Source organism: Rhinopithecus roxellana, chromosome 3, assembly GCF_007565055.1.
Source record: "Rhinopithecus roxellana isolate Shanxi Qingling chromosome 3, ASM756505v1, whole genome shotgun sequence".
Taxonomy (NCBI): Eukaryota; Metazoa; Chordata; class Mammalia; order Primates; family Cercopithecidae; genus Rhinopithecus; species Rhinopithecus roxellana.
The window spans coordinates 41224587-41238191 of NC_044551.1; the positions used below are offsets into that span (position 1 = coordinate 41224587).

At 53.7% G+C, this 13605-nt stretch overlaps 1 protein-coding gene across 2 annotated transcripts in view; it reads left to right on the plus strand.

Annotated features, from left to right (window-relative positions):
- The window catches only part of CAMK2A (calcium/calmodulin dependent protein kinase II alpha), a 70710-nt gene extending 65446 nt beyond the window's left edge, over window positions 1–5264 (plus strand). For both annotated transcript variants that reach the window (XM_010373630.2, XM_010373631.2), the window contains 2 exons: window positions 1522–1750; window positions 2028–5264. In XM_010373630.2, the coding sequence (XP_010371932.1) occupies window positions 1522–1750; window positions 2028–2031 (233 nt within the window). In that variant the 3' untranslated portion in view covers window positions 2032–5264. The remainder of the gene's footprint in view (window positions 1–1521; window positions 1751–2027) is intronic.
- Window positions 5265–13605: the final 8341 nt, after the last annotated feature.

Here is a 13605-nt window from a genome sequence, read left to right on the forward strand (position 1 = left end):
AAATTGGTCTTGTATGCCTCCAGCCCTGAATGCTGTCAGGGACACTTACAGAGTCCTCCTCAGATTCTACAGTTGGGCTGCTGGGTGACCTCTGACCTCTGAGGTCACTCCCAAGTCTATGATGCTGAAACTCTACATTCTGTATGTCTGAGAGCCCAGATTCTAAGTCTGTTATTCTGTGGTGCCTAAGACTTGGTGATTTTAAATCCTTTATCCAAAGCCTGGGTGTAGCGTGCTTCTGATATTAGGGGATGGGTGCTATTGGATATTTTCTGCAATCCTGAAAAAAAAAATACATTTTACATTTTTCAGGAAATAAGTGGCTCACAAACCTGGCTTGGTACCAGGATCAAGGGGTAGGGAAGGAGAAGGGATATTTTTAATATTAGAGGTTCTTGAACTGGGCTCTCTAAGGGTGGGGTTGAGGAAGCTGTTTTAAGTCAGCGCCTCCCATGATTCAGACCTATATTCGGGCTACACAAAGGGAAGGGCTCCTCTCAGGCCTGAGATATAGATCACCACTGTCCGACCCCTCCCTGGGTCATTGTCTTTCTATGCTTTCATTTTCTATCTTGAGGAAAACATCGAGTTTCTAGAATTAATATAGTAATACTAATGGTGATGCCCCATGTTTCAAGCGGTGGAAGCTGGTGTCAGGGACTTTGTCGGCCCTATCATGATTCCAAGAGCTATGCATCTCTCCCTAACATTGGAAAGCCCCATGACCTCACCCCATGACTATCAATACCGTTCTTATCATTTCAAGGTTCTAAGATTCTACAGTTCTCATATTCCCCCAAGTTTCCGCAATTCTGTATATCTATAGTAGAAGTGGCTAACAGGCCCACGGGCCGTGTCTGAACTGTAGATATGTTTCACTTGGCTTGCATGATGTTTTAAATTTGAATTAGATGCCAATAATAAAAAATGAAGAGTTTTCATATAAAAATTCAGATTTCCAGATGCTCTTGAATGTCAACACCGGTCTCACTCACATAGCAACCACCAGGGAAGCTGTGTGCAGGATACCCGCTTTAGGTGGGACAAGACATTCTATTCGCCACAGTCCCCATCACTCACTATCACCTCCCTGACCCAGAGGCAAAGGGTCAGTTGTCATTTAGCATCTTATACCCAGCTCAGCCCCCGTTGTTTATGTGCCTGCCTGGTACCTGGGGAGATCCGGATTTGAGACTCTGCTCAGAGCTTATCTGGTTCTGTAATCCTCTAGGCTTATTCCATGTGGCTAATAGTCATGATTCTAACATTCCATTTTCCCTTGTTTGATGAATTCTGCATGTCTGAACTCCACTGTATCTAAGCTGGGATGTGATGTCCCCATCATCTAGAAGTTCTACCTCGATGCCAGGTAGCTGAGCCCTGCCACAGAGGCCCCCTCCCTACAAATGGGGCAGACAGGGTGCGTCCATTGAGAGGGCCGCTGGGAGTGGAGGAAGTGAAGAAAGTGAGACAGGAGGCCCCCGGTTGCATCTCCTCTGCCCCTCCCATCCCCGTCTCCAGTGTGGTCCCGGAACAGCAAGCCCGTGCACACCACCATCCTGAATCCCCACATCCACCTGATGGGCGACGAGTCAGCCTGCATCGCCTACATCCGCATCACGCAGTACCTGGACGCCGGCGGCATCCCACGCACCGCCCAGTCGGAGGAGACCCGTGTCTGGCACCGCCGGGACGGCAAATGGCAGATCGTCCACTTCCACAGATCTGGGGCGCCCTCCGTCCTGCCCCAGTAAGAATCCTTCCTTCCCACCTCCCAGGGTAATGTAAAGGATGGGAGTGTTGCCCTGGAGGGGGTTATGTCAGGGAAGCTGCTGCCTTCAGCTCTGAAAGGCTGCAGAATGGAGTGGGAAGACCCCAAGAAGCAGGGGCAAGGCCTGCAGGTCTGAGGGAAGAGCTGGGCAGGAGCCACCGGGGACCGCTTGGACTCCAACTAAAGAGGCAGGGTGGGTGGGTTGCCCAAGCAGGAAACACCATGCCCTGAGAAGCACCCCGTGTGTGTCTTACAGCTGAGGGACCAGGCCAGGGTCACTGCGTTGCTGTGCCGCAGAGATCCACTCTGTCTGTGGAATGGAGCTGCTGGTTCTCCCAGGTGGATTTTGCTGGAATTCTCCCATCTCATCACCCCACCACTGTCACTTCTGTACCTGCATCAAGAAAACTTGCTTGTTCACAAAAGTCATTGCAACTTCAGAGCGAATGGCCACATCTCCCCACCTCTCACCCCCACCCTCTCTCCTGCCAGGGTGGGGCTTCCTCAGGCATGGGTGCCCACGGCACTGGCCCCCTCTCCCCAGCCTCGGCTGCTGTCTGCCTGGCCTGTCTTGGGCTGTAGGCTAGAATGCCCGGGCTGTGTGCCCACTAGTGGCTGGGGAGAAGGAGGGGTGGCATGGTGAGGAAGGCAGCATCTGCCCATCCCTCTCCCAGACCTCTCCTATTCCAGTGTCCCCGTGGAAGGGCAGATGACACTCCCTTCCCCCTAAGCCAACCGCCCTGAAGGAGTGGGGAGAAGAGCATATGCCAGGAGCCTCCTGCCTCAAAGTGCTCCCCTAAGTCTTCTCTCTCCTGTGCTGACCTCAGGGTGGTCTGACCCTTCCCTCAGTGTGGGGGACGTGGCCCTCTCAGGTGCCCCTACTTGCTTTCTGCTTCCTTCTGGTGAAGTCCACCTCCAACATTAACCCGCCCACCCCACCCCACCGTTAACCCTGGAGAATTCCAGCTTCGTCATATCTCAGAGAGGGAATCTAATTGTTTTTGGGGGGCAAAAGAAAGCAACGTTTAGGTATCACTTCTACTTGGACCGCATGCCTTTTTATAGCCAAATTTCTGTGTATTTCGTAAATGGATTTCGCGTTAATGGATATTTATGTAATAACTAAACTTCTCAGATTATTGTGAGAAGGGTCAGGTTGGAAGGGGTTGTAGGAAGAGGGGTGAGGGGTAGTTTTTTTTCTGTTCTAGCTTTTTTTTTTTTTTTTTTTTGTCATCTCTGAGGTGGACCTTGTCACCTGTGGTTATTGGGGCCGAGGCAGACTCAGCTCCAGGGAGAAGGGCCTCTCTGCCATTTTGGTCCCAAGGTGTACTGACACAGGCGTTCCTTTTGGGACTGTGGAAGCATCAGATGCCAGCACTGACTCAGAAACAGCAAGTCAGGGCAGAGAGGAGGAGGGAGGCTGTCAGGATGGAAATATCTGGACTTTTCTTTGCTTCCCTCCCAAACTGGGGTCTCCACTACTGAACTTCCCAGGATTTCATCTCACCATATCAGTGCGCCACCCCCAGTGCCCCCACCCACCTCTGGGGGGCCCGTGAGCATGTGTCTCCATTGCCTCTCTCCCCTTGACGTCTGATGACCACAGCAGAGCACTGGGAATTTCTACTCTTCATGCCTCATCCTGCAGCCTCGGGTTCGCATTCTCCCTTTTTTTTCCTCTTTCCCTCTTTCCCTGGGATTGACTCTGAGTGGAATACCTTGGCACATCCACTAGGATCTACTGTCTGCACTGTTTTCTTTGCATGACTTTATATGCAGTAAGTATGTTGAAAACAAACGAAAAGAAGAAAACACTCAACAAAACCAATCTACATGTTTTGGACTTAAAAAAAAATAGAGGTTGTATTCTCAGTGTCCGACTCGGAATTATGTTGCTGCCTCTCTGTGCTTTTGGCCTCTGTGTGGCCGTGTTTTGCCAGCATGAGATACCGTCCCCTCTGGAGGATTTTAGGGGAGGAAGAGCCACGTCCCCAGGGATTGGAGGAGGCTCCGGTACCCTCAACCCTCCTGGGTGTTGGTTGGAGCAGAACTGGTGAGGATGTTTGATCCAATACTTTCTGAGCTCTCCCCGATCAGCAGCTGTCTGCTGGATTCTTTTCTCAAGTCCTGCTGCCCAGGTCCAGGTGAGACAGGCAGCGCCAGGTCTGCAGGCCAGGAGAGATGCTGCCCAGGCCTCCTGGTTTCCAAGCTGGCCCATCACTGGCCTCTGTCCTTGGCAGAGACCTTGCTGCCCAGGCTCAGGTCGGGCTGTTGGCCTGCCCCGGGCCCAGAGGGCTTCCCAGTAAGGCCCAGTGATCCCATTATCCCAGGGGCAAAACCACCTGTCCCCCTTGTGAGCTGCCGGTTCTCTACAGCCATCCCCAGTCAAGGGTGAGGGTGTGGCCTTCACCAGGGGCTGCTGCAATTACAGAGCAAGGTCTGAGCTCTTCTTCGGCCTCAGTTTCCTCATTGGTTAAAGGGGTTCTTTGTTCCCATCCAACCGATGAAGGAGCAAACGTCTGGCAATGTGAAGTCTAATTTACCTGCAGGAACTGGCAGGGATAGTCACTGGCTGGACTCCTGTTTACTTCTAGACCTGGTCAGGCTCCATCCCCTCCCCCACCTGCCCCTGATTCCCCTCTTCAGTGCCTGTCAACTGCTTTTCAGCAGTGGACTGCAGGGGAAAGAGCAGTTATTTGGGGTGAGTAGGCTTCAATTCCCAGCTCTGACCAGACTTGCTGTGTGACCTTGGGCAAGTTTCTTCCCCTCTCTGGAGCTTGGTTTCCCCACCAGAGGAAACTGAGCTGGAGGAGCCCGAGGTCCTGCCTTTTATTGTCGGACACACCTCCTGTCCACTGTGTCCCTCTCCAATGCCAGAGAAGTGGAGGCACGTCGCTACCCCAGGCTGAGATGGCCCCACTGTGAAGGCCACACCTGTGGGTGGGTAGCCACCTGGTGCCACCACAGGGCACCAGGGATAATCCTGATGCGGCAGGCAGGGGAGACTCGCAGAAAAATCTGCCCAGAGCCCACCCTCACCAGACAAACTCTGTGCTCCTCCAAAACTTCCTTTAGATGCAAAAAAAAAAAAAAAAAAAAAAAAAAAAAAAAAAAAAAAAAAAAAAATCCAAACCCAAGTCAAAACCTTGGCTCCAGCATGCAAACACGTTTACAGGAAAGTATTCTCCTGGGTTTGTGCCGACCATGGTGCGAATCCTGACCCAGGGCCTCCTGTCTCCCTTCAAAGGGAGACCCTTTTGGGGGATGAGTTTGCCAGACTCCCCGTGCTGGTTTCTTTGTTACTATTTGTTTGGGGTTTTGTTTTAGTTCTTTTTTTTTTTTTTTTTCTTTTCTTTTTTAAAAATATGTGGCTGTGAACTTGAATGACCACTGCTCAAACTTTCTGCTATTGGCGGGGGTGGGATGGGAAGAAGGGGCGTCTGTTTTATTCTTGGTGTTTTCAGTGCAATAAATAGCTACAAACTTCTGTGCACTCTGTGTGTCCCTGTCTTGGTCAAGCCCCTGAGCTGGGAGGTTTTTGTTCGTTTCCAGTTCTAGATCTGCCCCGTGGCAAAATAAAAGTCCCGGTCTTCATTCTGATTGGACCAATTCTGGTCACATGCTCAAGGCTGAACCAGTCACTGTGGGATTATGCCTGGACCACGTGCCCCACCTGTAGAGCCAGGGATGGAGTTAGCTTTCTCCCAGGTACATGGGGTACCCTCAACAAGAGCAAAGGGGTGGTTATGGGTTGCTGAGCAGCCAAGAGTTAAAGTCTCCCTCGGGCCTTGGGGCAAGGTTCTTCTCCTCTGGCCCTCAGTTTCCCTGTACAATGTGGAGGTTATTCCACAAGTCCCCCACCCATTCTCCTCCCTCAGCCCAGCCTCACAGACAAGTGCCCAGGACTCACCACACCAGAGAGTGCTTTAAAGAATGGGGAAGGGGAGGAAGGGTTTTTTTTTTTTTTCTGAGACAGAGTCTCACTCTTGCTCTGTTGCCCAGGCTGTAGTACAAAGGCGTGATCTCAGCTCACTGCAACCTCTGTCTCCCAGCTCCAAGCAATTCTCCTGCCTCAGCCTCCTGAGTAGCTGGGATTAAACGCATGCACCACCACACCTGGCTAACTTTTGTATTTTTAGTAAAGACGGGGTTTCATCATATTGGTTAGGCTGGTCTTGAACTCCTGACCTCGTGATCCACCCACCTCAGCCTCCCAAAGTGCTGGGATTACAGGTGTGAGCCACTGCGCCTGGCAGAGGAAGGGTCTCTTTACCCATAAACATATGTCTGGACCTAGTGCCTGGGACACTTTGGTCCTTGGAGCCTGAGCTGCTGGCCTCTGGCAGGGCAGAGTGGATGCAGAGGCTTTGGCCACCTTCAGGCCACGGAAGAGTGACCAACCTTCCCAGCTACCTGTGTGAGATTTTCAGTGCTCAAACCAGGACAGCACCAGGCCAACCAGACAAGCTGGTCACTCATCCATTGCCCAGAGACCTGGATGCCACGGAACCAAGGAAAGGTGCCCATCAGAGCCCACAGTTCCCTCTAGACCATACCCCAGGTGCCTGGGACTCCAGAATCCCTGCACCAGCTGCTTTCCAGGTCTGTTCTCACTGCTGGTGTGTGGAATGGCCAGGGGCAGTGTGTGTGGAGAGTGTGCATCTTGCACACAGGGGAGGACCTTCACAGTGGTAGCACAGGCCAAGGCTAAGAAAAGCAAGAGAGGCTTGGGGGCTTCCATTTGCCACCTTTGCCTCGGTGTCCTCAAGGGTTAGTGCCAGTCGTCCTCCTAGCCCTGCCTTCACTTGCCCCAGTGGCTCCTGGGCCCTGCAGAAAGCCTTAAGGGCTTGGGTGGCCATTGTGTCCCTTTACCAGCAGATGGCAGCACAAGAGCAGATTTCAGGCGGTCCTTGGCCCCGCCCCCAGCATGTCTATCGTGCCCTGTGAGATATCCTTTACCTCTCAAAAAGTACCGACTCCACTTAAAACACTATTATTTTCTCACAGGAGAATGATGCTCTACAGTTCACAAAGTGCTTTCACAACACCTCTTGTCCTAGTTACAGCAGTCCTATTTTGAAGATGTAAATATTGAGACTCAAAGGCAAAGAGATTTCTTGCAAGACTCTGACCAGTACTCACCCCAGCCTTCGAACTCAGAGCACGGCGCTCTGCTCCCTCCAGGAGCCTCCCCTGCCCTGGTCTGTGCTGCCCTGTCCCTGGTCTCTGGACAGCCAGCAAGGAGTGACTGGAGTTCTTAGGACCTCCTCCCCTTTTGACATTCTGTCCCCTTCCAGCTACTGCCTTCTCTCTCGGTTGTCTACACCCACAGTCTTCATACTCCAAAAGGCACTGCAGAGGGCTGTTTCCCCCGCATTTTCCCACTGAGGGCACTGCAACACCTTCTCACCCTTCAGGACATGGTTCCAGCATCTTCTCTGGGAAGTTCCCCCACCCTCCCCAGCCTCCCTCATACCATGGGCTAGGTCCCTCCATGGACTTCCACAATCTGCTCCACCTTCCTCACCACAGATCTCTGGTTTGAAGTCACCTAAGCAAGTTTCTGCAGAACTGCGTGCTCCTTGGAGGCAGGACAGCATCTTGTCCGTGCTCCGGATGCACACAGCAGATACTGTCATTCTTGCATAGGGGAGACCCCCGGCAGATGTGCCCCTGGAATGGAGGAGTGGAGGCTGTGCGGGCATGAGTATTCTACCCAGCCAGAAGTAACAACGGTTAACACTGGGAACTGACCGAGTGCCAGGCATGCCCCACCTCTTTTATAGGTACTCTCTCAATCCTTAGCACACCCCTCCACTGAGGGCACTACTATTCTCTTTATTCCATGAATAAGAAGACTGTGTGCCCAGAGGGAAGGAACCCACCCAAGATGGCCCAGGACACGAGGGAGGTGAGATTGAGGCTCTCAGCTGAGGTGAACACCGCCTTCCACACCTGCTTCCCTGGGGCATATCATGGCTGGGCTGGGCTCCAAGGAGGGCTCAGAGATGAGCTAGACCTGTCTCATGACTCCTGTCCCCCAGGAATCTCTGATGCCATTCCAGACAGCAAGAGACATGCAGAGAGCAAGAACTCAAGGAAGGCTGGGATGGGGCCTGGATCTGGAGGTGCAAAGTGCACAGAGCCCAGCGGAAGGAGAAAGAGAGATGGTGACCGAGCTGGAGAAAGCTTCATGGGGTGCTTGATGGGATGGAAGCAGGGAAGAGTGTGGAGGCCAGAGCAAAGGCTGGAAGCCCAGAACTGTGGCGGCAGGGTGAGCAGAACAGACTTGGGAGGAGGCCGTGGGGGCCAGAGGTGTCTAAGGGCCAAGTAAGCCCCAAATCTGCCATGATGTGGTGCCTTCTCAGGGCATGGGTAGGCCCCAGCAGTGGAAATGGCCTTCCCCAGCCCTGGGTTGTGGTAAATCTTTCAGGAAACATCCCCTAGCAGGTGCTGGGGGGTGTGCATAAGGCAAGGTGGGGCAGGTCCAGTCCTGTGGAAATGCCCTCTGCTTGTCCTTCCTCCTGGGACCGGCCTCGCCCTCCCTTCTCCACCCAAGGCTACCAACGTCTCACAGGCTGCTTCCCTCAGGACACTCTGGCCCAGTCATTCCTTCTCAGACCCAGGGCCTCAACTGGAGGTGGAGGGAGCTGGAGGGGGACGATTCCTTCCTTCCAGGAGAAAAGGGAGGACTGTCATCACCCTCTCCCAAAGTGACCTTGGAGGAGTCACATCCCCTCTCTGGGCCTCAGTTTCCTCATATTGCAATGACACTGAACCTGTGGACCCCATATGTGAGAACTGAGCTGGCTGCCGCAGATTCACCAGGGAGTTTGCTAAACATACAGAGGTTTTGGGCCCCACCCTCAGAGAATAAGAGCCATTCTTCTGGGCAGGGGTCCAGGCAGCTGTAGTTTTAGTAAACGCCCAGGTTTGGGAATTTGCATGGAGCATCCCCTCCCCCTCCCCCCATTGTCCCCACCCCATTTCCACAGTCACGATGGCAGCCTGAAGATGCAGTTATCAGGGAGCCCCACCCCAGGCTTCCCACTTCCCTGTCCTCCCCTGACTCAGCTAGATCAATATTGACCATAGGCCCCTCCCCTGCCTCTAAGTCCTGCCACCCTAAGCCCCGAAGCTCTCTGAGACCCTGACCTCGGATCAGTAGAGTCAAGGTCAAGCCAGGCTTGGGACTGTGATGATTTTATTGCTGTGCCCACGCTCACCCTGTATCCCCCTACTCCTCGTGATCGGGCAGGGCATTTGGCTCACTGGAGGAAACTTCAGGGCTCTGAATCCTTAAACTCATCCTGCAGGAGAAATGAGACTTCCTTCCCACCAGGCAGAGCCAATCCCAATCCATCTCTGAAGGGGGTGCTGCTCCCCGCCCTAGCTCCCGTGGCGTGGTCCCTAGCAGAAGGCTGCATGGAGTGGGTGGGTGCAGATAGCTCCCCTTTGCTCACCTCCTTCCACCGAGGCACCTCTGCAGAGCCCTCTGCCCTTGTTCAACCCATTTGCTTTACAAATGGGGACACTGAGGCCGGATCCTCAGGGGACACAGATGGTGCTGGCAAGCCTGGGCCTCCAGCTTAGCCTGTCCCTGGCTCCAGGCACGCCATCTCCCAGCCTCCTTCTCCCCAAGCTGGTTGGAGGTGGGAGCTGAGCCTCAGTTTCCTTATCTGTACAAGGGAGAGCTGGCTAATGAGATGCATCCCATCTAGAGTGTTCCTGCAGGCCACATTTTGTGCTAAGCACTTTGATCACGTTTTAAAAATATGTATTGAGCATCTAATTTATCTCATTTAATCCCCCACGAAGGGAAAGCTATTCTCCCCTTTTCACATCTGAGAACACTGCGGTTCAGAGAGGTGAAGCAGCAGATTCGGAGGGACCATGGAGCCAGGGTTCCACTCTGACCAGCAGATAACTAAGGCCTCCCTGGCTTCTACTGCCCATGGTTTTCTTTTCTTTTTAGAGAAGACTTCTTACCCTGTCACTCAAGAGATCCTCCCAGCTGGGTAAGGTGGCTTAAACCTGTAATCTTAACACTTTGGAGGCTGAGACAGGAAGATTGCTTGAGCCTAGGAGTTCCAGACCAGCCTGGACAACAAAGTGAAACCCTGTCTCTACAAAAAAATTAAAAAAATAGCTGGGCATGGTGGCGTACACCTGTGATCCTAGCTACTAGGGAGACTGAGGTGGGAGGATTGCTTGAGCCTGGGAGGTCAAGGCTGCAGTGAGCTGTGATTGTGCCATTGTACTCCAGTCTGGGTGACAGGAGAGCCTGTCTCAAAAAAAACTCCACAAAACAACAACAACAACAAAAAAATCCTCCTGCCTCAGCCTCCTGAGTAGCTGAGACTACAGGCACAAACCACTAAGCCTGGCTTCTAAAAAATATAGAGATGAGGTCTTGGTACATTGCCCAAGCTAGTCTCAAACTCTTGGCCTCAAGTAGTCCTATGGCCTTAGCCTCCTAAGCAGCTGAGATTACAGGCACCAGCCACCGAACCTGGCTCCCTGGCTGCAATTTTCTGGGGTTGCTGCTCACAGAGCCTATGGACTTCAGCAGGAAAAGGCTTTCTTTCCCAAAACAAAAAGTGATTCTGAATGGAGGTGCTGAAAAAAGCCTCCCTGTGGCCAGAGGGGGCGGGCTGCGGCTCTGTCCTTGGGGAGAAGGCCAGGGCAGCAGGAAGTCAGGCGGAGACAGAGCAGGCGGAACTATTGGCCAAGGATCTGCAGACGGGCAGCCAGCCCCGGATGCCCTTCCAGGGCAGGACCAGCTTCAGCGAGGACTCAGGCCCCAGAGGGAGTGGCCTGGAGCTCAAAGAACCAAACTTTCCATGAGCCACCAGCAAAAAATGAGTCTGGAGGAGCCTGTCTACGTCAGACCCCGAGGTTCAGCAACCAAGGGTCACGTGGGATCCTGAGGGGCCTGCGACTGTCTTAACTCTTTGCTGGATATCCCCAGAGCCACCCAAGAACTGTGTTCAGTTTGATGCTTCATGGTACAAAGCTGTGAACCAGCCTTGTGGAGTCATTGGGGCGACTGAGAGATGAGGAGAGTCCAATCTCTGTCCTGAAGGAGTTGGTAGCGGGACGGAGGTGGTAGGCACGAGTGTGTTCCTCCAATCAATAAATGTGTATCACACGCCCACCAAGCCCAAGGGTGATGCTGCTACGAGGTAGGAGTTGTCATTACCCATATTTTACAGGTAAAAGAATGAGAGCTTAGAGAGGTTAAGTGACTTCCCCAAGACCACACAGCCAGGGAGGAGCAGGGCTGGGAAAAAATCCAGGTCAGTGTGGCTGAGCAGCCTGAGGCCTCTGCACCATGCCCTTCTGTGGCCCCAAAGCACTCTGGGGTCCAAGGAGAGTCTTCACTACATGGAAACAAAATGCATTGTCTCAAAAGGACGTGAGTGCTCTGGGCAGGCAGGGCTGGGCTGTCAGGACTCACCAGATGTAGGACTGAGTCAGACCCCTTGAAGATTCTAGGCGTCCACATCTGGTTGGGGAATTGAGGAAGGCTTACAGGGGAGGGCATATTTAGGAGGGACTTAAAGGACGGCCAGGATCCCAACGGGTGGGCGAGAAGACACTGGATCAAGGCGGAAGGCCCTGCCTAAGCCAAGGATGGAAGGCAGGACAGCCTTGGCCTGCTCAGAAGCATGAGCTGGGCTGGGGTGATGGACAGGAGCACAGAGCTCAGGGCCCACTGAGGACCGAACTCTCAGGTAACCAGTGTGACCCCTGGAGACTGTTGACCCTTACTTGGCCTCGGGAATAGGGCTGACCTAATGGTGTGGATAGGAGCCCCTGCCCCTCCACTGCCTTCCCTCCTTCCCTGCCACAGAGACCACACGTTGGCAGGCTTCTCATCTCAGCATTTCCTGGTGCCCAAGGGCACCCTCTAACAAGCCCCAGAACAAGAATGAAGGGCCCCGGGGCACCCTACCCCACACTCCAGCCAGGCACATACAATGCCTCCCAAGGCTCCACACCAGCCTCCCAAGTTCAGATGGACACACAGATCAGATGAGACAGGACATTAGAGGACTGAGTGAGGGTGGAGTGCCCTGGGGCCTGGCCTCAGCTCCAGAACATTCTCCCCATGGGACCTGGGTAACCCCTCTGGGCTGCTCATCCCCTGAGACTGCAGAACAGTCAGCCTGCAGAGAGGCTGACAGGAGGCCCTAACTGAGCTGTGCTTACAACTCTTTTTGTTTTTTTTGAGACGGAGTCTCTCTCTGTCCCCCAGGCTGGAGTGCAGTGGCACGATCTCAGTTCACTGCAACCTCTGCCTCCCGGGTTCAAGTGATTCTCCTGCCTCAGCCTCCCAAGTAGCTGGCACTACAGGCGCGTGCCACCAAGCCTGGCTAATGTTTTGTGTTTTTAGTAGAGACGAGGTTTCACCGTGTTAGCCAGGATGGTCTCGATCTTCTGACTTCGTGATACCCCCACCTTGGCCTCCCAAAGTGCTGGGATTACAGGCGTGAGCCACCCCACCCGGCCCCATGATTACAACTTTTAAATCAGTCATCCACATTGCACATTGGGAAATTTCTCATAAAAATCCAGCTTTCCAGCTGCCTTTAAAAAGCCCGGAGATCTGGTAGCCCGGGCCCACACTTCTGAGAGGTGGCCTCCCTCTTAAGATAAGTGTGCTTTCTTTAGTTCACCACAGTCCCCACCACTCCCTCTTGCCTCTCCAGCACTCACAGAGGGTCAGTTGCCTCATATTCTCTCGCTCATACCAACAGCTTTGCTCACCCAGGTCCCTGGCTGGCCCTGTAGGCATGTGGGTTTGCCGCCGGGTAGGACATTCGCGGGTTGCAGTGTGGGATCCTACTCCAGACAGGGCTGATGTTTCCTCTGAGCTGCCCGCTAAGCTGTTGTGGGTTCCCCCAGCTGGGGCTCCCTGTTCCCCAGTCAGCTCCCACTGTAATCAGGGCCAGGCTGGGGGCTGTTCTGAGCCCCAGGAAGACCTAAAGTCAATACAGGGATCAGGACCAGGGCAGTTGGGAGATGTTGCTGGCGACGGAGGGAGGAGAAGGTGGCACGGCAGGGAAAGTTGTCTGAGAGCAGAGGAAACGGAAAAAGCAGGAGAAACTGAAAGACTGGGCCAGGGAGGGCAGGACAGGGACCACAGGCCCAGTGGCAGGAGTGGGGCAGGGGTTGGGGAGGCAGGAGGAAGTGAAGCTGGTGAGACCCATGGACTCCTAAAACCCTCCAATCTCACACTTGGAATCTGAGGAGAAGGGAAGCCTAGACTCCCAAGATGCTCCGTTCCTGACTCCCAGGACACCTGGCTGCAGCCGAGAGGCTGGTGAGGAATATTCAAAAGTCCATGGCCCCATGCCCGGGCAGACAGCACCTCTTGCCCAGAAAGGGCACGCTGAGAAGGCTCAGTACCAGGGCGCTGCCCGCAGGGCTGGAGCCTGCCTCGTGGGAAGAAGCACCTGAATTCTGAAGGCCATTCTCACACGCTTTGCAAATTAGCAAATTCATCTCTTTCCCCTCACCCAGAGCCCCAAACAAAGAGGAGTGGGAGGGGGGCCTGGCCCTTTGTTAGGGGGAATTTATTAATATCTGAAAAATGCAGCCGCCCTTCCTTTCCACCCCCAATCAAAGCCTTTGCAAACACCTGGGCCTCGCATTTGAAAGGCCCTGGGGCTCTTTTATATGACAAGGCCCTGCCAGGAGGTGGTGGGTGGAACCCGGAGATTCTTCCGGACTGGGAAACTCTTGGCTCCTCCTAGCCCTGGTCTTCAGCTCCAGCCTTCACCTGCAGGCAGGGCTGAGGAGGAGTGGGAGAGGGAAGAAGGCAGCAG